General features: G+C 49.9%; 1 protein-coding gene across 5 annotated transcripts in view; it reads left to right on the top strand.

Annotated features, from left to right (window-relative positions):
• The window catches only part of herc1 (HECT and RLD domain containing E3 ubiquitin protein ligase family member 1), a 58,152-nt gene that overhangs the window by 12,486 nt on the left and 24,949 nt on the right, over positions 1 to 20,717 (top strand). For 3 of the 5 annotated variants that reach the window (XM_034529675.1, XM_034529676.1, XM_034529672.1), the window contains exons 9-37: positions 2,612 to 2,756; positions 3,529 to 3,700; positions 4,354 to 4,488; positions 4,723 to 4,888; positions 5,384 to 5,509; positions 5,645 to 5,866; positions 6,219 to 6,371; positions 6,613 to 6,748; positions 6,965 to 7,156; positions 7,640 to 7,864; positions 7,959 to 8,132; positions 8,212 to 8,326; positions 8,429 to 8,549; positions 9,189 to 9,360; positions 12,371 to 12,716; positions 13,091 to 13,208; positions 13,772 to 13,823; positions 14,657 to 14,928; positions 15,405 to 15,602; positions 15,696 to 15,816; positions 16,393 to 16,630; positions 16,728 to 16,903; positions 17,597 to 17,752; positions 17,831 to 17,937; positions 18,012 to 18,122; positions 18,220 to 18,390; positions 19,029 to 19,268; positions 19,369 to 19,452; positions 19,601 to 20,142. In XM_034529675.1, the coding sequence (XP_034385566.1) occupies positions 2,612 to 2,756; positions 3,529 to 3,700; positions 4,354 to 4,488; positions 4,723 to 4,888; positions 5,384 to 5,509; positions 5,645 to 5,866; positions 6,219 to 6,371; positions 6,613 to 6,748; positions 6,965 to 7,156; positions 7,640 to 7,864; positions 7,959 to 8,132; positions 8,212 to 8,326; positions 8,429 to 8,549; positions 9,189 to 9,360; positions 12,371 to 12,716; positions 13,091 to 13,208; positions 13,772 to 13,823; positions 14,657 to 14,928; positions 15,405 to 15,602; positions 15,696 to 15,816; positions 16,393 to 16,630; positions 16,728 to 16,903; positions 17,597 to 17,752; positions 17,831 to 17,937; positions 18,012 to 18,122; positions 18,220 to 18,390; positions 19,029 to 19,268; positions 19,369 to 19,452; positions 19,601 to 20,142 (5,186 nt within the window). The remainder of the gene's footprint in view (positions 1 to 2,611; positions 2,757 to 3,528; positions 3,701 to 4,353; positions 4,489 to 4,722; positions 4,889 to 5,383; positions 5,510 to 5,644; positions 5,867 to 6,218; positions 6,372 to 6,612; positions 6,749 to 6,964; positions 7,157 to 7,639; positions 7,865 to 7,958; positions 8,133 to 8,211; positions 8,327 to 8,428; positions 8,550 to 9,188; positions 9,361 to 12,370; positions 12,717 to 13,090; positions 13,209 to 13,771; positions 13,824 to 14,656; positions 14,929 to 15,404; positions 15,603 to 15,695; positions 15,817 to 16,392; positions 16,631 to 16,727; positions 16,904 to 17,596; positions 17,753 to 17,830; positions 17,938 to 18,011; positions 18,123 to 18,219; positions 18,391 to 19,028; positions 19,269 to 19,368; positions 19,453 to 19,600; positions 20,143 to 20,717) is intronic. The other 2 variants (XM_034529677.1, XM_034529673.1) reach the window with 1 other exon arrangement.

Here is a 20,717-nt window from a genome sequence, read left to right as displayed (position 1 = left end):
TCTCTGTCTTTGTCTCTTGGTTCTCTGTCTTTGTCTCTTGGTTCTCTGTCTTTGTCTCTTGGTTCTCTGGCTTTGTTTCTTGGTTCTCTGTCTTTGTCTCTTGGTTCTCTGTCTTTGTCTCTTGGTTCTCTGTCTTTGTCTCTTGGTTCTCTGTCTTTGTCTCTTGGTTCTCTGTCTTTGTCTCTTGGTTCTCTGTCTTTGTTTCTTGGTTCTCTGGCTTTGTCTCTTGGTTCTCTGTCTTTGTCTCTTGGTTCTCTGGCTTTGTCTCTTGGTTCTCTGTCTTTGTTTCTTGGTTTTCTGTCTTTGTCTCTTGGTTCTCTGTCTTTGTTTCTTGGTTCTCTGTCTTTGTCTCTTGGTTCTCTGGCTTTGTCTCTTGGTTCTCTAGCTTTGCCTCTTGGTTCTCTGTCTCTTGCTTATCTGTCTTTGTCTCTTGGTTCTCTGGCTTTGTCTCTTGGTTCTCTAGCTTTGTCTCTTGGTTCTGTCTTTGTCTCTTGGTTCTATGGCTTTGTCTCTTGGTTCTGTCTTTGTCTCTTGGTTCTCTGTCTTTGTCTCTTGGTTCTCTGGCTTTGTATCTTGCTTCTCTGTCTTTGTCTCTTGGTTCTCTGTCTTTGTCTCTTGGTTCTCTGGCTTTGTTTCTTGGTTCTCTGTCTTTGTCTCTTGGTTCTCTGTCTTTGTCTCTTGGTTCTCTGTCTTTGTCTCTTGGTTCTTTGTCTCTTGGTTCTCTGGCTTTGTATCTTGCTTCTCTGTCTTTGTATCTTGGTTCTCTGTCTTTGTCTCTTGGTTCTCTGTCTTTGTCTCTTGGTTCTCTGTCTTTGTCTCTTGGTTCTCTGGCTTTGTTTCTTGGTTCTCTGTCTTTGTCTCTTGGTTCTCTGTCTTTGTCTCTTGGTTCTCTGTCTTTGTCTCTTGGTTCTCTGTCTTTGTCTCTTGGTTCTCTGTCTTTGTCTCTTGGTTCTCTGTCTTTGTTTCTTGGTTCTCTGGCTTTGTCTCTTGGTTCTCTGTCTTTGTCTCTTGGTTCTCTGGCTTTGTCTCTTGGTTCTCTGTCTTTGTTTCTTGGTTTTCTGTCTTTGTCTCTTGGTTCTCTGTCTTTGTTTCTTGGTTCTCTGTCTTTGTCTCTTGGTTCTCTGGCTTTGTCTCTTGGTTCTCTAGCTTTGCCTCTTGGTTCTCTGTCTCTTGCTTATCTGTCTTTGTCTCTTGGTTCTCTGGCTTTGTCTCTTGGTTCTCTAGCTTTGTCTCTTGGTTCTGTCTTTGTCTCTTGGTTCTATGGCTTTGTCTCTTGGTTCTGTCTTTGTCTCTTGGTTCTCTGTCTTTGTCTCTTGGTTCTCTGGCTTTGTATCTTGCTTCTCTGTCTTTGTCTCTTGGTTCTCTGTCTTTGTCTCTTGGTTCTCTGGCTTTGTTTCTTGGTTCTCTGTCTTTGTCTCTTGGTTCTCTGTCTTTGTCTCTTGGTTCTCTGTCTTTGTCTCTTGGTTCTCTGTCTTTGTCTCTTGGTTCTCTGGCTTTGTTTCTTGGTTCTCTGTCTTTGTCTCTTGGTTCTCTGTCTTTGTTTCTTGGTTCTCTGGCGTTGTCTCTTGGTTCTCTGGCTTTGTCTCTTGGTTCTCTGTCTTTGTTTCTTGGTTCTCTGTCTTTGTCTCTTGGTTCTCTGTCTTTGTTTCTTGGTTCTCTGTCTTTGTCTCTTGGTTCTCTGGCTTTGTCTCTTGGTTCTCTGTCTTTGTTTCTTGGTTCTCTGTCTTTGTCTCTTGGTTCTCTGGCTTTGTCTCTTGGTTCTCTGTCTTTGTTTCTTGGTTCTCTGTCTTTGTTTCTTGGTTCTCTGTCTTTGTCTCTTGGTTCTCTGGCTTTGTCTCTTGGTTCTCTGTCTTTGTTTCTTGGTTCTCTGTCTTTGTCTCTTGGTTCTCTGTCTTTGTTTCTTGGTTCTCTGGCGTTGTCTCTTGGTTCTCTGTCTTTGTCTCTTGGTTCTCTGGCTTTGTCTCTTGGTTCTCTGTCTTTGTTTCTTGGTTCTCTGTCTTTGTCTCTTGGTTCTCTGTCTTTGTTTCTTGGTTCTCTGTCTTTGTCTCTTGGTTCTCTGGCTTTGTCTCTTGGTTCTCTGTCTTTGTTTCTTGGTTCTCTGTCTTTGTCTCTTGGTTCTCTGGCTTTGTCTCTTGGTTCTCTGTCTTTGTTTCTTGGTTCTCTGTCTTTGTCTCTTGGTTCTCTGTCTTTGTTTCTTGGTTCTCTGTCTTTGTCTCTTGGTTCTCTGGCTTTGTCTCTTGGTTCTCTGTCTTTGTTTCTTGGTTCTCTGTCTTTGTTTCTTGGTTCTCTGTCTTTGTCTCTTGGTTCTCTGGCTTTGTCTCTTGGTTCTCTGTCTTTGTTTCTTGGTTCTCTGTCTTTGTTTCTTGGTTCTCTGTCTTTGTCTCTTGGTTCTCTGGCTTTGTCTCTTGGTTCTCTGTCTTTGTTTCTTGGTTCTCTGTCTTTGTCTCTTGGTTCTCTGTCTTTGTTTCTTGGTTATCTGTCTTTGTCTGTTGGTTCTCTGGCTTTGTCTCTTGGTTCTCTGTCTTTGTCTCTTGGTTCTCTGTCTTTGTCTCTTGGTTCTCTAGCTTTGCCTCTTGGTTCTCTGTCTGATCCGTGTTCTCTCGTTCCTCAGGTGTACGCGTGGGGCTGCGGCGCCTGTCTGGGCTGCGGTTCCTCCGAGGCCACGGCTCTCAGGCCCAAACTCATCGAGGAGCTGGCTACCACCAGGGTGGTGGACATCTCCATCGGGGACAGCCACTGCCTGGCCCTGTCGCACGGTAGCCGTCCCTCCACCTGTGAACCCTCTGATCCCCAAAAGCAGCTTGAGGGGCATTTTCATGGCATATGTTCTTCTCTGTGGTCTTTCTCATAAAAGTAAAAGCCCAGCTCCTCTCTGGAAACAGAACCATCACGACTAGAAGTAGATAGAACGCACACATACTTGTGTAGAATGACGCAGTTACGATGATATAAATCCAAAAAAAAGAAGAAATGCATGTTACATTTCTTCTGGAAAACACTGGAATCTATATAACAATAATCAATAATAAGTGTGTTTGATGTTGGGAAATAATTAGAGGCTCTACATGTTATATATATACTGTGTATTGAACTATTTCCTAGATGTTTCTTTACAGAATCTGGTTAAAGTAAGCAGTTTATTTTAAATGAGACACGAAGAATAAAAAGTTTTTTCTCTAAAATATCCAAATTTGTGCTCCACGCGCACGATGTGTTCAGGGGCCGTCAGAAAAACATGAATCTGACGATAATGGCGCTCCGGTCTGTGATAAACTGTGTAGTTTGGGAGATCGTTTAAAGTTGATGCTGAATCCACGTTCTCTTGGTAAAGGCGATCCTTCCGGCTCAGTGAGGTTCCGTGTTTGTTAATAAGTAGCGTGACGTAACAGCAGACACGTGAACCCTGTTTGTTTGAGCTAATGCTTAACTGAAGCTGGACATTACATAAGCCCGTACAGGTTCTACCTCTTTATTATTTACTGCGATGTGGACATCTAACCTTGTATTACTTCTCCAACCTCCATCCAGACAATGAAGTGTACGCGTGGGGCAACAACTCCATGGGCCAGTGCGGCCAGGGCAACTCCACGGGGCCCATCACCAAGCCCAAGAAGGTGGTCGGCCTGGACGGGGTCGCTATTCAGCAGATCTCAGCCGGCACCTCCCACAGCCTGGCGTGGACCGCCCTGCCCAGAGACAGGTATGGTCTGTAGTGACGGGAGCATCAGCAGAACCACATGGGGGCGGGGGGCGGGGGGGCGACCCCTGGACTACTTTGTTCAATAGGGATTGCATAATATAAGTCAAAGGTCAGTCACTTCCTTCTGTGTGACCGTTAGTGAATCTAATGAGGTTATATGTGTATATATATATATATATATATATATATATATATATATATATATATACACACACATATTTCAGTAAAAAATATATAACATTTAATGGTTCATCAGTATTATGATGGTGTATTAGGGTCATTGCAGGTAACAATAAATCAGATAATCTTTTAAAATAAAGTGGTAAATGTTCCAGAAAAAAAACAAATGTGCTCTGAGATTAAAGTCCCACATTAGCAAGAAAACACCCACAATGCTTCACTTTGCAGGGTCGGATAAACGGGGTATGCGACGCATATGAATTAGCTTGTTTTAGTGTTTAATATTGTGATTCTGGGCTAAAGTCACGAGTTTCCGTTTCATGAATCTGACTTTCAAAGTCAAATCCGATGAGGTCATTAACCGGAGGATTCAACCATTATTAAATAAAAATAAACCTCTCGTGTGTGACCTTTACTGTGGTGTGCAGTGTGAGCCCCTTATGAATACTAATCAACATGCCCCCCCTCTCCAGGCAGGTGGTGGCTTGGCACAGGCCCTACTGCGTCGACCTGGAGGAGAGCACCTTCTCCCACCTGCGCTCCTTCCTCGAGCGCTACTGCGACGGCATCAACAGTGAAGTCCCGCCCCTTCCGTTCCCGTCATCCAGGTGAACGCAGAAACCCCCAATGTGTCGTTCTGTGCTCGCTGTACATCACGCAACATAATTAGTGAGCTGTTTTATTTGTATTTTAAATTGAATCTAACATTATCTAAAAGCAGGGAGGCTAATTCATATTTTTCTTTCCGACTAATAGCCGCTCGCTGTTACCTGTTATTATATATTTTCATTTCTCAAGTGGATTGTCCTGAAACATCATAAATTAAACGCGTGTATTTGCAGGGAGCATCATAACTTCCTCAAGCTGTGCCTTCGGCTCTTGTCCAATCACCTGGCTCTGGCTCTGGCCGGGGGCGTGGCCACCAGTATCTTAGGCCGGCAGGCCAGACCCCTGAGGAACCTGCTCTTCAGACTGATGGACTCCTCGGTGCCGGATGAGATCCAGGAGGTGAGAAGAGGCTCTGAGTCACGTGGTTTCATTTATTAAAGGGACAGTACCGATGTTCTGAAGTGAGTTTGTTTGAGCTTCTTCTTCTACGAGTTTCACTGCGGTAGATGGAGCAAAGTGATGTTCTAAATTAATCTAAATCACTTTCAGCGAAGTCTATATTTAGAGTATTTTCACCTCTTTATCTTTCTGACGGGGAACTGAAGCGGTTTTCTTTGATCTCTACAAACACACCAGACTCCATTGATAGAAACTGTGATTTAACCTCAAAGGGCTGCCGGTCGACTCGTTGTGTAACCAACGTTGTGTGTGTGTGTGTGTGTGTGTGTGTGTGTGTGTGTGTGTGTGTGTGTGTGTGTGTGTGTGTGTGTGTGTGTGTGTGTGTGTGTGTGTGTGTGTGTGTGTGTGTGTGTGTGTGTGTGTGTGTGTGTGTGTGTGTGTGTGTGTGTGTGTGTGTGTGTGTGTGTGTGTGTGTGTGTGTGTGTGTGTGTGTAGGCGGTGATTGAGACTCTGTCAGTCGGGGCGACCATGCTGCTGCCTCCACTGAGAGAGAGGATGGAGCTCCTCCACTCGTTGCTGCCTCAGGGCCCTGACCGATGGGAGAGTCTCTCCAAAGGACAGGTACACACACACACACACACACGTTAAAGGAATAAAGAAGTCGTATATTAGCTTACGGTTTAGTGGCTGTAGCCTGATATCAACGTGTAGATATAGAAGTGATATCGATCATATCGTGTGTGTGTTTTCCCACAGAGGATGCAGCTCGACATCATCCTGACCAGCCTGCAGGACCACACCCACGTGGCCTCGCTCCTGGGCTACAGCTCTCCGGCCGACGGGCCCGAGGGGCTCTGCTCCGGGCCGGGCTTCACGGCCGCCCCGGACCCGGCGTATGGCACCGCGGCCGGACCCCCCGACACCCACCTGGCCGAGATCCTCATGAAGACGCTGCTCAGGAACCTGGGCTTCTACACCGTGAGGCCCTATATATATATATATATATAGTGAATAATTTAATAATCTAATAATTTTTTAATTAGTTAATAATAATACATCTTATTTAGTGGCGTAAAAAGTATAAAGCAGCTTAAAATGGAATACTTTAGTCGAGTACGTGTACCTCAGGATTGTACATTTTGTTTCGCTGAAAAATAATGTTGGAAGTATTATTATTATTATTATTGGGTATTTTGCAATTTTTGTTTGTTTCGCTTCGTCATGTTTTTTGTTGCACAAACGACGATGGACTCTTTCCCTCGACCTTTAACCTCTGAACGTGTTCCCCGATGTCGTTGTTGTTGTTGTTGTTGACGTCCACGCCGTGCAGGATCAGGCCTTCGGGGAGCTGGAGAAGAACAGCGACAAGCTGCAGCAGGGCACCTCCTCCTCCGACAGCAGCCAGCCGGCTCACCTCCACCAGCTGCTGTGCTCCCTGCAGAAGCAGCTGCTGGCGTACTGCCACATCAACGCCGTCACCGAGGTGCGGAGACACGCCCCCTTCTCTCTTCTAGTCGAGCCTCTCGGCCCAGAGCCAATCGGATCGCGTGTCTGAAGCTATGTGACGTTGTTTACTCTTTAATCTAACGTCAGAACTCCACGTGGTCTGGTTCGCGAGGCAGAGTAACTGTGTTCATGTTTCACAGACATCTCTTCACGTGATTGACAGCCTTAGAGCCAGGTACTTAGTCAGGTGCCTTACTCATTGTGACGTCCTCCCTCAGAGCTCCAGCAGCGTGGCGTTGCTCCACAAACACCTGCAGCTGCTGCTGCCGCACGCCACCGACATCTTCACCCGCTCGGCCGCCCTGATCCAAGAGAGCTCGTCTCTGAACGGCAGCATGCGAGAGAAGCTGCAAGGTGGAGAGGAGCCTTCACCTCTCTCTCTATGTCCCTGTGTGTGTGTGTGTGTGTGTGTGTGTGTGTGTGTGTAATACTTATTACTCTATTGTTTATAATGTTTATATTCTTCCTCTATTGTTTTTTCTTTGATCAAACCCTTTTTAACTCTCTCTGTTCTCTAACAGCAGATCTGAAGCCAGTGTTCTTGAGTTGTTTATGTGTCTTTAAACTCAGACGTGATCTACGTGTCGGCGGCCGGCAGCATGCTGTGCCAGATCATCAACTCCCTGCTGCTGCTGCCGGTGTCGGTGGCGAGGCCTCTGCTGAGCCACCTGCTGGACCTGCTGCCTCCTCTGGACCGCCTCAACCGGCTGCTGCCCGCCGCCTCCCCTCTGGAGGACCAGGAGCTGCAGTGGCCCCTTCACGGTGAGCAGGGAAACCCCGCGCATGCACCGGATCATCCAAACGCGTCTTAAATGAAAGTTAGTCTTCATATAATGAGCGTTTCCTCATCCGCTGCAAAGATCTCAGGAATTCAAAGCTTGTACTGCGTCATCTGATCACTTTCAACCGGCTTTTGCAATGCAATAAGAATAAAACTATGAAAAACGCTATAATTGGATATAAATTGCCTAAACATGTTTAGTCATGCAATAACAACTGTAACCTATTTTTACAGTACACCCTCTCGTGTCTCCCGGTTGCTGTTTATATCGGCTCTATTCAAAAATTTGATCTTTTTGTCCTCGAGATCTTTTTGGCTCCTCGACTTTTCTAGTTCTTGATATAATTCCTGGCTGTAAGTCGGTTAAAGAGTCCCACTGAGGTTGTGACGTGTGTGTGTCCACCAAACGCTTTCAACTCGGTTCACGCCGTCCTTCTTCATACCGCGCGACGTTCTCCGTCCAGGGGCGTCGGACTTTGCCGAGCCGACCTCCGGGACGACCCTGCCACAGCCGGCGCTCTCCTGGGTGTGGCTCGTGGACCTGGAGAGGACGGTCGCCCTGCTGGTGGGTCGCTGCCTCGGTGGGATGCTGCAGGGGGCGCCGACCTCTCCGGAGGAGCAGGACACCGGCTACTGGCTCAAAACGCCCCTCTTCAGCAACGGCTTGGAGATGGACATCCCGCAGCTCGGTAAGGGGGCGGACGCAGCGCCGTGACGGCCTTTTGACCTTTTGTTCGTGTGGTTTCGTTCCTCTGTGACTGTTGGTCCACTCGTCTCCTCCAGACTCCAGCATCAGCTCATTACTGGAGGCGGCGCTGTCCGGCAATGAGGAGCAGAAGCCCTTCGACTCCACACTGCGGCCCGACTTGAGCGTCTTGGTGGACTTGGCGCTGTGCTCCTCTAAAGAACCTGCCAACAGCCTCTGGATCAACATGCAGGACTACGGCATGAGCAAAGGTACCCCCTTTTGGACTCTGCTCTCAATGACCCCCATTGTCTCTGGGCCTGACTGACTGTTCTGTGTGTTCTGTTGCAGACTGGGACAACGCGTCTCTCAGTAACGAGTCCCTGCTGGACACCGTGTCCAGGTTTGTGTTGGCAGCCTTGCTGAAGCACACAGGGCTGCTGCACCAAGCCTGTGGAGAGGGCAGGTACATGATATGATGATGCGTTAAGAGGTCTCTGCGTTGTCCCACAGTGCCAGAATACATCAAACGTCACATGGCTCAAGCGTGTTTTCATTTCCCCGTCAGGTACCAACCCTCTAAGACCCTGGCGGAGGTCTATCGCAGTGTCTATAAGGTCCGGAACCGCCTGCTGGCCTGTAAGAATATGGACTTCATCCAGACCAGGTCCTCTTCCCGGGAGAGGAGGGTGAGTTTGACTCAATGGTTTCCTTTTTCTAATTAGAAGATTAAACAAGTCTTCTCATCCAAATAGTTATAGTGTTATGATCGATACCACTCACCATGGTGGGGTAACGGGTAATAGCTAACGGGTAACGGGTAATAGGTAACGGATTACGGGTAAGAGATAATGGATAACGGGTAAGAGATAATGGATAACGGGTAAGAGATAATGAATAATGGGTAACGGGTAAGAGATAATGGATAACGGGTAAGAGATAATGGATAACGGGTAACGCTCCACTGAACAAATCTGTGGCTATTGAACGGAGGTTCCTTTCAGTTACGTTATGATGTTATCGTGATGTGTTCAAATGTAATCTTGTAACGTTTAGATTTATTTGATTAAATAAGTCCAGTTGTTTGAAGGAGATGTTTTTCATTACCTTTTTTAACTTCCCAACACAAGCAGCTGATATTACATCATTAAAACTATCATTTAAGTTGTGTTTCTTTATGCAAACACACTTTTATAGATGACTATAACAGTAAAATGATCACATTTAGACCTCTTCAGGACAGTTTACATTTTTTCTACTGTACAGTTCATGAAACATAAACATGTTCAAACACACTCATGGACGTTGTTTCGTAACATTTCTGTCAGATTTCGGACAATCAGGACTCTCTGGACATGGACCCCCAGGAGCACTCGTTCACGCGCACCATCGACGAGGAGGCGGAGCTAGAGGAGCGAGCCGACCGCGAGAGAGAGGAGGGCCATCAGGAACAGGACGACGAGGAGGAGGAGCGGGAGCACGAAGTAATGACGGCTGGAAGTGAGTACACATGCATCATCCGGAGCATTCGGCAGTTCATTTAAAACTTCTCAGTTCATTCAAGTCTTTGGCTTTCATCCCTCCTGCTCTGCTTTGTCGTTGTTAAACTGGTGAACATGCAAAACAACTGGTTTGTGCCGGACAGTGTTGGTTTGTTGTGGGTGAAACTCAAGTTACCCAATCACAGGCGGTCATGTAGGTGCTTCTGGTGGTTGGATATTTATTTGGTGTACATGCAGGGAAATTCAATGATAATCTCAAAAGTTTTTGATGTGACAAAAGCATCCCAGTGTGTGTGTTTCAATCATGGATAACTAGTTGCTGAAGATTAAATGGTTTATTTGTAGCGAGATTTTAAATGAGACACAATAAGAACGTCACAAATTGAAGCTTCATTTCGGCTGCTTTTTCTGACTGAAGGCATCTGTCACACGCGATGTGTTCGAGGACCTTTTGAAAAGATGAAACTCTGACGGTTATGACCGTTTCTACAGCGTCCGGCTGTGATGAACGGTGCAGTCTTGATTGCTTCAAGGAAACAAGCTTTTCAATCTCGCCAGCGGCTCAGAGACTGATGAACGTTCTTTGGTGCTTCGGTTCTGATCTCTGCAGCTGGTGGAGTGCAGACGTTGAGTGTAGACGTCAGACGTTGAGTGCAGACGTTGAGTGTAGACGTCAGACGTTGAGTGTAGACGTTGAGTGCAGACGTTGAGTGTAGACGTCAGACGTTGAGTGTAGACGTTGAGTGCAGACGTTGAGTGTAGACGTCAGGCGTTGAGTGCAGACGTTGAGTGTAGACGTTGAGTGCAGACGTTGAGTGCAGACGTTGAGTGCAGACGTTGAGTGTAGACGTTGAGTGTAGACGTCAGGCGTTGAGTGCAGACGTTGAGTGCAGACGTTGAGTGCAGACGTTGAGTGTAGACGTTGAGTGTAGACGTTGAGTGCAGACGTTGAGTGCAGACGTTGAGTGTAGACGTTGAGTGCAGACGTTGAGGTTGGGTGCAGACGTTGAGTGCGTTGAGTGCAGACGTTGAGTGCAGACGTTGAGTGCAGACGTTGAGTGTAGACGTTGAGTGCAGACGTTGAGGTTGAGTGCAGACGTTGAGTGCGTTGAGTGCAGACTTCAGACGTTGAGTGCAGACTTCAGACGTTGAGTGCAGACGTTGAGGTTGAGTGCAGACGTTGAGTGCGTTGAGTGCAGACTTCAGACGTTGAGTGCAGACGTTGAGTGCAGACGTTGAGTGCAGACGTTGAGTGCATTGAGTGCAGACGTCAGACGTTGAGTGCAGACGTCAGACGTTGAGTGCAGACGTCAGACGTTGAGTGTAGACGTTGAGTGCAGACGTTGAGTGCAGACGTTGAGTGCAGACGTTGAGTGCAGACGTTGAGTGCAGACGTTGAGTGCAGACGTTGAGTGCATTGAGTGCAGACGTCAGACGTTGAGTGCAGACGTCAGACGAGTGCAGACGTCAGACGAGTGCAGACGTCAGACCTTGAGTGCAGACGTTGAGTGCAGACGTTGAGTGCAGACGTTGAGTGTAGACGTTGAGTGCAGACGTCAGACGTTGAGTGCAGACGTTGAGTGCAGACTTCAGACGTTGAGTGCGTTGAGTGCAGACTTCAGACGTTGAGTGTAGACGTTGAGTGCAGACGTTGAGGTTGAGTGCAGACGTTGAGTGCGTTGAGTGCAGACTTCAGACGTTGAGTGTAGACGTTGAGTGCAGACGTCAGACGTTGAGTGCAGACGTTGAGTGCAGACGTTGAGTGCAGACGTTGAGTGCAGACGTTGAGTGCAGACGTTGAGTGCATTGAGTGCAGACGTCAGACGTTGAGTGCAGACGTCAGACGTTGAGTGCAGACGTTGAGTGCAGACGTTGAGTGCAGACGTTGAGTGCAGACGTTGAGTGCAGACGTTGAGTGCAGACGTTGAGTGCAGACGTTGAGTGCAGACGTTGAGTGCAGACGTTGAGTGCATTGAGTGCAGACGTCAGACGTTGAGTGCAGACGTCAGACGAGTGCAGACGTCAGACGAGTGCAGACGTCAGACCTTGAGTGCAGACGTTGAGTGCAGACGTTGAGTGCAGACGTTGAGTGTAGACGTTGAGTGCAGACGTCAGACGTTGAGTGCAGACGTTGAGTGCAGACTTCAGACGTTGAGTGCGTTGAGTGCAGACTTCAGACGTTGAGTGTAGACGTTGAGTGCAGACGTTGAGGTTGAGTGCAGACGTTGAGTGCGTTGAGTGCAGACTTCAGACGTTGAGTGTAGACGTTGAGTGCAGACGTCAGACGTTGAGTGCAGACGTTGAGTGCAGACGTTGAGTGCAGACGTTGAGTGCAGACGTTGAGTGCAGACGTTGAGTGCATTGAGTGCAGACGTCAGACGTTGAGTGCAGACGTCAGACGTTGAGTGCAGACGTTGAGTGCAGACGTTGAGTGCAGACGTTGAGTGCAGACGTTGAGTGCAGACGTTGAGTGCAGACGTTGAGTGCAGACGTTGAGTGCAGACGTTGAGTGCAGACGTTGAGTGCATTGAGTGCAGACGTCAGACGTTGAGTGCAGACGTCAGACGTTGAGTGCAGACGTCAGACGAGTGCAGACGTCAGACGAGTGCAGACGTCAGACGAGTGCAGACGTCAGACCTTGAGTGCAGACGTTGAGTGCAGACGTTGAGTGCAGACGTTGAGTGCAGACGTTGAGTGCAGACGTTGAGTGCAGACGTTGAGTGCAGACATCAGACGTTGAGTGCAGACGTTCGGTGCAGACGTTGAGTGCAGACGTTGAGTGCAGACGTTGAGTGTAGACGTTGAGTGCAGACGTCAGACGTTGAGTGCAGACGGCAGACGTTGAGTGCAGACGTTGAGTGCAGACGTTGAGTGCAGACGTCAGACGTTGAGTGCAGACGTTGAGTGTTTTGTGCGGCTGCTGCTGCTTGTCCTCTAACCCAGCATCTTGTGTGTGTGTGTGTGTGTGTGTGTGTTTTATTTGTGTATGTGCATCTTGCACCACACAGAAATCTTTCAATGTTTCCTCTCAGCGCGGGATGTGGCTCGCAGTCGGGACAGAGAGCGGACCAGCAGCAGCACGGGACTCGGCTCCGGCTCCAGGAGCGCAGGAGGAGGTGGAGGAGGTGGAGAGGAGGAGGACACCAGCCTCTCTCAGGAGGGGAGGAGGGGCAGCACCGGTCTCCCAGAGGGCCAGGACCTGTACACCGCCGCCTGTAACTCCGTGATCCACCGCTGCGCCCTGCTGCTGCTGGGCGTGAGCCCTGTGCTGGGGGAGCTGACCAAGCAGGACCACGAGGAGGACCAGACCCAGTCCACCACGGGGACGCAGGAGTGTCTGAGCTTCATGACCAGGTACCGCCCACCTGGATCCAGTCGGGGGGGGAGGGGACGGTAGAATCTCATAGGAGGTTCACCTCCTTCACCGCAAACGTACTAAAGGATAGTTTCACGTTTTAAACTCATTAGAATATATTTAACAACGGTGTGATGTTCGTGCATTTTAACATTCAAATATCACCGATATTCCATGTTTTTATATTATGTTTAAATATGTGTTTTATATGTTTTTTTATTAGGTTTAAATATGTTTTATTTCATATTTAAAGGGTAAATATTCCCTTCCTCTGTGTCATGCAGACTCATTAGACTTTAGTAATCAGCCGTGAGGCGTTTCGATGGCTAAACGTTCAGTTTCAGATGAATGAAACGCGTGTTTCCGTCTGCAGGAGCGAGAGTCTGAGTGCTGAGCGGTCGGTGCAGAACAGCCCGAGTTACAGACTCATGAAGTCCAGGAGCGAGTCGGACCTCTCACAGCCCGAGTCTGACGAGGAGGGTTACGCTCTGGTGGGCAGACAGACAGACAGACAGACAGACAGACAGACAGACAGACAGACAGACAGACAGACACGCACACAGACACACATACGCACAGACACACACACACACAGACACGCACACAGACACACATACGCACAGACACACACACACACAGACACACACTCACAGACACACACGCACACACGCACACACTCACAGACACACACGCACACACTCACAGACACACACGCACACACTCACAGACACACACGCACACACTCACAGACACACACGCACACACTCACACACACACACGCACACACTCACAGACACACACGCACACACTCACACACACACACACGCACACACTCACAGACACACACGCACACACTCACACACACACACACACACACACAGACACACGCACACACACACACACTCACACACACAGACACAGACACACACAGACACACACACACACACACACACACAGACACACACACACACAGACACAGACACACACAGACACACACACACACACAGACACACACAGATTCTGAACACACTCTTCTCTGTTTCCCTGTTCTCAGAGCGGAAGGAGGAACGTTGACCCGGACTTGACGTTCTCTCACAAAAAGAGAGGTGAGGATCACCTGGATGTGTCTGATGATGACGAGTGAGGAAGGTGACAGGTCGTCAATCACACGTTCCTCTTGTCTCTCTGTCGATAGTTTATTTGCTTCTTTTGGCAGACAAGAGGAGCTCCAAGTACACAATGGCATGTTTCTTCCTCTTGTTAGCCCCGCCCCCTCATTCATCTGTCATAACGAGGGCCTCCACTTCAAGACGCTGTCATCGTCTGACATATGAATACAACAAAGACAATGCAGACGTTGCCTATTGTTCAAATACCAGCTGTTACTTTGCACAATGAGGGCTCGTTCCTCGTGAAGGTCGTGACCCCGTGAAGGTCGTGACCCCGTGAGAGTTTTCATGGGAGGAACCATCAGCGTTCTTCAAAGGGTCTGTGAGCTTCTTCACTGCAACGCTTCAAACACACCAAACGTAATTTAACCTCTCGGAACACAAAGAGCTGCTGGTCTCCTGCTGAATCCACCTGTTAGTTGTTGTTGTTGTTGTTGTTATTGTCTGTTACACAATGACCCAGACTAACCAACAGATGGATGTTCTTTGAGAAGATCAAAGAACATAACTTTGCTCCACACACAAACACACTTCTACACATCGGTACTGTCCCTTTAAGAGATCTTTGTCAGAATATGGAAACGCTCGCTGTCGCCTGCAGCATCTCTGTTACCTCGGTGGGTGTGAGGAGCTCTAGAAGAATCCATAATGTCTGATGAAGGATCAGCAGTCCTCCATCTGAGGAGCTCTCAGAGTAACAATGCATTGCCCCGCTAAGTGCTCCACACAGTTCCTCTGAAAGGCTCCTCCGTCTCTCCTCCCGTCTCCAGGTTTACTCCACAGCTCGCCGGACTCCCTGGCCGAGTCCTGGTTCCGGGCCAAACTGAGCCGCCAGCGCAGCTACGGCTCCGCCCTCTTTTACGAGGAGGCGGAGCTAGAACTGAGCCGCTCGCTGGGCGTCCACGCCCTCATCGACAACATGGTCAGCTTCATCAGCGGCGACGTGGGCCTCGCTCCGGCCTTCAAGGAGCCCGAGGAGAGCATGTCCACCGGCCCCCAGGCAACGGTCCTGGCCATGGAGCAGCAGCAGAGCAGGGCGGAGGTGAGGGGGTCTGGGACTAGGGGGGTCTGGGGGTCTGGGATTCTGGGATTCTGGGGTTCTGGGTCAAACAAAGAGAGACACTTCCCCTTTTTAAATGCTTCAGAAACAGGAAGTCTTATTAATCTACATTAGAGTAAATATTTAGCAGCCAAATCAAATATTTTACAGGATGTTTCTTAGTTTCTTTATAATACATTTAATATTTGACTTTACAGGGTTTACATAAAGGTAATAAAGTAGTTTATAAATAAGAGATATGAGTTCATAGATAATAACAACCCCTCCTCTCTATAGTGGAGTCTGTGTTCATATCTCTGACTTTCACTCGTTTGTTCGCCCCCTGGTGGTGAGGAGGATATTGCAGCTCTAGAGAGTATAAACTCCCCTGTAGTGTCAAACAAAAGAGGCGTATCTTCTGAAAACAGTGACATGTGTTATTGATATCAGTGCAGGTAAACACATGTATAATCCTCCAGCTGCGGTTGGAGGCGCTCCACCAGATCGTGGTGCTGATCTCCGGCATGGAGGAGAAGGGCAGCCAGCCCGGCGGCGCCTTCCAGTCCTCCTCGCTGCTCACCTCCGTCCGGCTGCAGTTCCTGGCGGGCTGCTTCGGCCTCGGCACCGTGGGCGCCGGAGGGCTGAAGAGGGAGAGCGTGCAGCTGCATCACTACCAGGTACTCGACTTCACTCTTCAGAACCGCGCCGTGCATTCTGGGTAAGGGGCCGTCTGTATTACCAGGTGTGTTTACATCTTTTCTCGTTTGCAGGACGGTGTAAAAGCAGCGAAGAGGAGCCTCCAGATGGAAATCCAGACAGCCGTTCATAAGATCTACCAGCAACTGTCCGTCACCCTGGAGAGAGCGCTGCAGGCAAACAAGCACCACATAGGTAACAAAGCCGACTGCTGCTCCTCCTGCTGCTGCTGCTCCTCCTCCTCTTCCTCCTCTTTAGCAGAAGAAGAAGCGTAATATAACAGACACTTTAATGTAAAACATAGATACTAAATAATTAATGGGTGAATGTTTTTGTTATTTCTTTACTAAAACAGTAAAGAAATAACAAAAACTACGTAGATGAATTACTCCGCTCAGTCAGTCAAGAATGAAATGATCCCCTCGGGGTTACGTTCTATATTCCTGTGGATTTAAAATCGTTGTGCCCTCATAAAACTTGCTTGGCCAACGTCCTGTCTCCTCATGTCTCCTGGTTGTGTCTCCTGGTTGTGTCTCCTGGTTGTGTCTCCTGCTCGTGTCTTCTGCTCGTGTCTCCTGCTCGTGTCTCCTGCTCGTGTCTCCTGGTTGTGTCTCCTGCTCGTGTCTTCTGCTCGTGTCTCCTGCTCGTGTCTCCTGCTTGTGTCTCCTGCTCATGTCTCCTGCTCGTGTCTCCTGCTCGTGTCTCCTGCTCATGTCTCCTGCTCGTGTCTCCTCGTCTCCTTCCCCTCGCCCGCTCGCTTCCCCGTCCCAGAAGCCCAGCAGCGCCTCCTGCTGGTCACCGTCTTCGCCCTGAGCGTGCGCTACCAGCCGGTGGACGTGTCGCTGGCCATCTCCAGCGGGCTGCTCAGCGTGCTGTCGCAGCTCTGCGGCACGGAGACGATGCTCGGCCAGCCGCTGCAGCTGCTGCAGAAACCCGGAGTGTCTCAGCTCAGCACCGCCCTCAAGGTGGCCTCCACCCGCCTGCTGCAGATCCTGGCCATCAGCACCGGGTAAGAGCTTCAGGGCCTTTTAAAAACAAATTAAAGCGTAAAGCTTCGTTAAAAACCCCGAAAGATTACGTCAACTCGCTTTTCTTTGGCTTCGCAGGACGTATGCGGACAAGTTGAGTCCCAAGGTGGTCCAGTCGCTGCTGGATCTGCTCTGCAGTCAGCTGAAGAACCTGCTGGCTCAGGCCGGAGTCAGCCTGCTCTCCGCCGGACAGGAGGACGGCAAGCATGAGGACGGAGCCGACGCCGAGAAGAAGGACTTCAGAGGTGACGGAGGTTTGGTCTCCTTCCTCCTTCACGGGAAGGAAAGGTCTCAGAGACCTGATGAGGAAGACACGTCCTTCACAAGAAGGAAAGGTCTCAGAGACCTGATGAGGAAGACACGTCCTTCACAAGAAGGAAAGGTCTCAGAGACCTGATGAGGAAGACACGTCCTTCACAAGAAGGAAAGGTCTCAGAGACCTGATGAGGAAGACATGTTGTTCTTCACAAGAAGGAAAGGTCTCAGAGACCTGATGAGGAAGACACGTCCTTCACAAGAAGGAAAGGTCTCAGAGACCTGATGAGGAAGACACGTCCTTCACAAGTAGGAAAGGTCTCAGAGACCTGATGAGGAAGACACGTCCTTCACAAGAAGGAAAGGTCTCAGAGACCTGATGAGGAAGACACGTCCTTCACAAGAAGGAAAGGTCTCAGAGACCTGATGAGGAAGACACGTCCTTCACAAGAAGGAAAGGTCTCAGAGACCTGATGAGGAAGACACGTCCTTCACAAGAAGGAAAGGTCTCAGAGACCTGATGAGGAAGACACGTCCTTCACAAGAAGGAAAGGTCTCAGAGACCTGATGAGGAAGACACGTTGTCCTTCACGGGTTTGTACACGGGTAGTAACTGTTCCTTGAAGAGCAGTAGTTGCTGTGCCTTCCCTGAAAGTGAAACCAAGATGTATAATTGTGTTGTTGTTCTCCAGCGTTGATCCGTAAGCAGCACACGGCTGAGCTTCACCTCGGGGACTTCCTCGTCTTCCTCCGGAGAGTTGTGTCCTCCAAGGCCATCCAGTCCAAGATGGCCTCCCCTAAGTGGACCGAAGTGCTGCTCAACATCGCTGCACAGAAATGCTGCTCAGGTACAACCAGCAACAACACGGGGGGGGGGGGGAGCAGCCGAGGTGTTAATTAACCCCCGCTGGCCGCTCTGGTTCTAGGGGTCCCTCTGGTGGGGAACCTGAGAACTCGGCTCCTGGCTCTCCATGTGCTGGAGGCCGTCCTGCCGGCCTGCGAGGCCAACATGGAGGACGACCAGATGACGCAGGTACGCCGCTTCCTTCTTCCTCGTGTTGGCGTCCTGGACGAGCCGGCCAGCTGACGCCGTGTGCTCTCCTGCAGGTGGTGGAGCGGCTCTTCGCCCTTTTGTCCGACTGCATGTGGGAAGCTCCCGTCGCCCAAGCCAAGCACTCGATCCAGATCAAAGAACGGGTCCAGGAACTCAAACTGCAGGTGTAGTCCTCGTCCTCGCGGGTCCGGATTATTATTATTATTATTATTGTTATTATTATCAGTTGGGGTGGCTGACGGGCTTTTCTCCGATCCGCAGGGCGAGGCAGAGGAGGAGGACGAGAACCTCCCCATCCAGGAGGTGTCCTTCGACCCGGAGAAGGCTCAGTGCTGCGTGGTGGAAAACGGGCAGGGCCTGACGCACGGCAGCGGGGGCAAAGGCTACGGCCTGGCCTCCACCGGCGTCTCCTCCGGGTGCTACCAGTGGAAGGTACCGTCACAGCAGGGGGCCGTTCCCCTGTGTGGAAGTAACGTGGAGGACAGCTGTTGAGCTGCATTCCTCCAAACCACTGGAAGTGTTGCTCCACCTGACCGTGGTCGATGTATTTTTTAGAACTGTTGTTTTTGTCATAAATACTTGAATATAAAAAGAGCGACATGAACAATATTTCTGAGCTATTGCAGCACGGGGGAAAAAAAGGCATCGACCAATCGCGGAGCCAAGAGGGCAGAACAGAGCCACGCCTTCTGTTCTGACCTTTCACAATAAAAGCCTTCAAATTCACTAAAGCATTTCTTTAAAAGGGAAATGTCTCACAGTGTCTTGGGCTATACAGCAGTTGAGCTCAGACAGCCTGTCAGACGCTGCTCAGGGTCAACAGGACCTTCATGTGACAAATGGATTTTTGTTTTCTATGCAAAAATATTAGCAGGCGAGTATTTCCCAAAATTGTGTCTTTTATTAGTCACGACTTGAGGGGACGTTTATGTGAAACGCATTTTCTTCTGATTGTTCCGACGGCGCCTGAATGCAGCATCCATTAGTTAAGATGATCATGTCGGCCACTTTGTTGGTGTTCCTTCTGCACATTTTGGGATTACTCCATCTCGTTTTGTCGCCCTCTGCAGTTTTACATCGTGAAGGAGAACCGGGGCAACGAGGGCACGTGCGTGGGCGTCTCGCGGTGGCCCGTGCATGACTTCAACCACCGCACCACGTCGGACATGTGGCTGTACCGGGCGTACAGCGGGAACCTCTATCACAACGGGGAGCAGACGCTGACCCTCAGCAGCTTCACCCAGGGAGACTTCATCACCTGCGTGCTGGACATGGAGGCCAGGACCATCTCCTTCGGCAAGAACGGAGAGGTGAGGATGTGTTATGTGGAGGTTTAAAAACAACCGCGCACGTTCCTTCCCTCCTCGGGGTTCTGCGTCCGTCCCTAACCGCCGACTTGTGACCCCACAGGAGCCGAAGTTGGCCTTCGAGGACGTCGACGCCACGGAGCTCTACCCGTGTGTGATGTTCTACAGCAGTAACCCAGGAGAGAAGGTAGCGCGCATACACCTCCTAAGCCCCGCCTCCTGTGTCAACCGCTTGTATTTAAATGAGCTGGAAAATGTGAACCCCTTTTTATGTTAATGAGCTCCGAAAACAGTCCAATTGATGAATGTGTGTGTGTTCTGCTTCTTGTTGCCAGGTGAAGATCTGCGACATGCAGATGAGGGGGACGCCGCGAGACCTCCTACCCGGAGACCCGGTCTGCAGCCCCATGGCCACCGTGCTGGCCGAGGCCACCACGCAGCTGATCCGCGTCCTGCATCGCACCGACCACTGGACCCAGCGCATCAACAAGACCATGACGGAGCGGCTGCACCGGATCAAGCCGTGCTTCAGAGAGTCCGGCGGCGGCCCGAGGCTGAAGAAGAGTCGCTCGGTGCAGAGCCGCGAGGAGCACGACGCCCAGAGGGAGAGCCAGGAGACGCCGGCGAGGGCGGAGGAGGAGCGGGGGCGCCACGGCCGGCAGCACGGCCTGGCGGAGCTGTCGGAGCACCACCTGAGGACGCTGTGCACGGAGGTGTGGCCGGTGCTGTCGGTGATCGGGGGGGCGGACGCCGGCCTGCGCGTCGGCGGCCGCTGCGTGCACAAGCAGACCGGGAGGCACGCCACGCTGCTGGGCGTGGTCAAGGAAGGCAGCACCTCGGCCAAGGTGCAGTGGGACGAGGCCGAGATCACCATCAGGTATGCTGGGGGGGGCTTTCGTCGCCTTTCTTTGACATTATGTTGCCGTGTTTGATATTTTCCGGTATATTTTACAGATATAATAAATTGTAAGCGAGTTGTGAATTTTTGTTTTGACAATATCAGACATGCAAAGATTTGGACCGTCACTGCACACTCAAAAACATGTGCTGAGTCAGCAGCTTTTGCTTTTAATGCGTCACATGACTGTTGGTCCAAAGGCAGCGCTGTGCACGGCGTTCTGGTTGCTTGTGAGAACTGTGAAGGTCTGTTCATAGAGAGCCAACTAGTTATCATCTGTACGCATGAATCTATAAGAGCCGCATGCTTGGATCATATATTACACATACTGTTTTTACCTGCTAAATATGTTGCTAGTCGCTTTTTTTGCGCGTGACCACAGCGGGTTATTGTCTGCGTGCGCGTGCATTGAAACGCCACAGGATCCGATGGTCTGATTCCCAAAGCTCTTCCTCGTCCGTCTTCCCCTCGCTCTACTTCCTCGTTGGTGACTCTTCATAACTCGGCATGCTTCTTTTCCATTTCTCTGTGTCTCGCATGCCGTGCTCTTTCTC

Source organism: Cyclopterus lumpus, chromosome 3 (assembly GCF_009769545.1).
Source record: "Cyclopterus lumpus isolate fCycLum1 chromosome 3, fCycLum1.pri, whole genome shotgun sequence".
Taxonomy (NCBI): Eukaryota; Metazoa; Chordata; class Actinopteri; order Perciformes; family Cyclopteridae; genus Cyclopterus; species Cyclopterus lumpus.
This window is presented reverse-complemented; position numbering and strand designations above follow the sequence as displayed.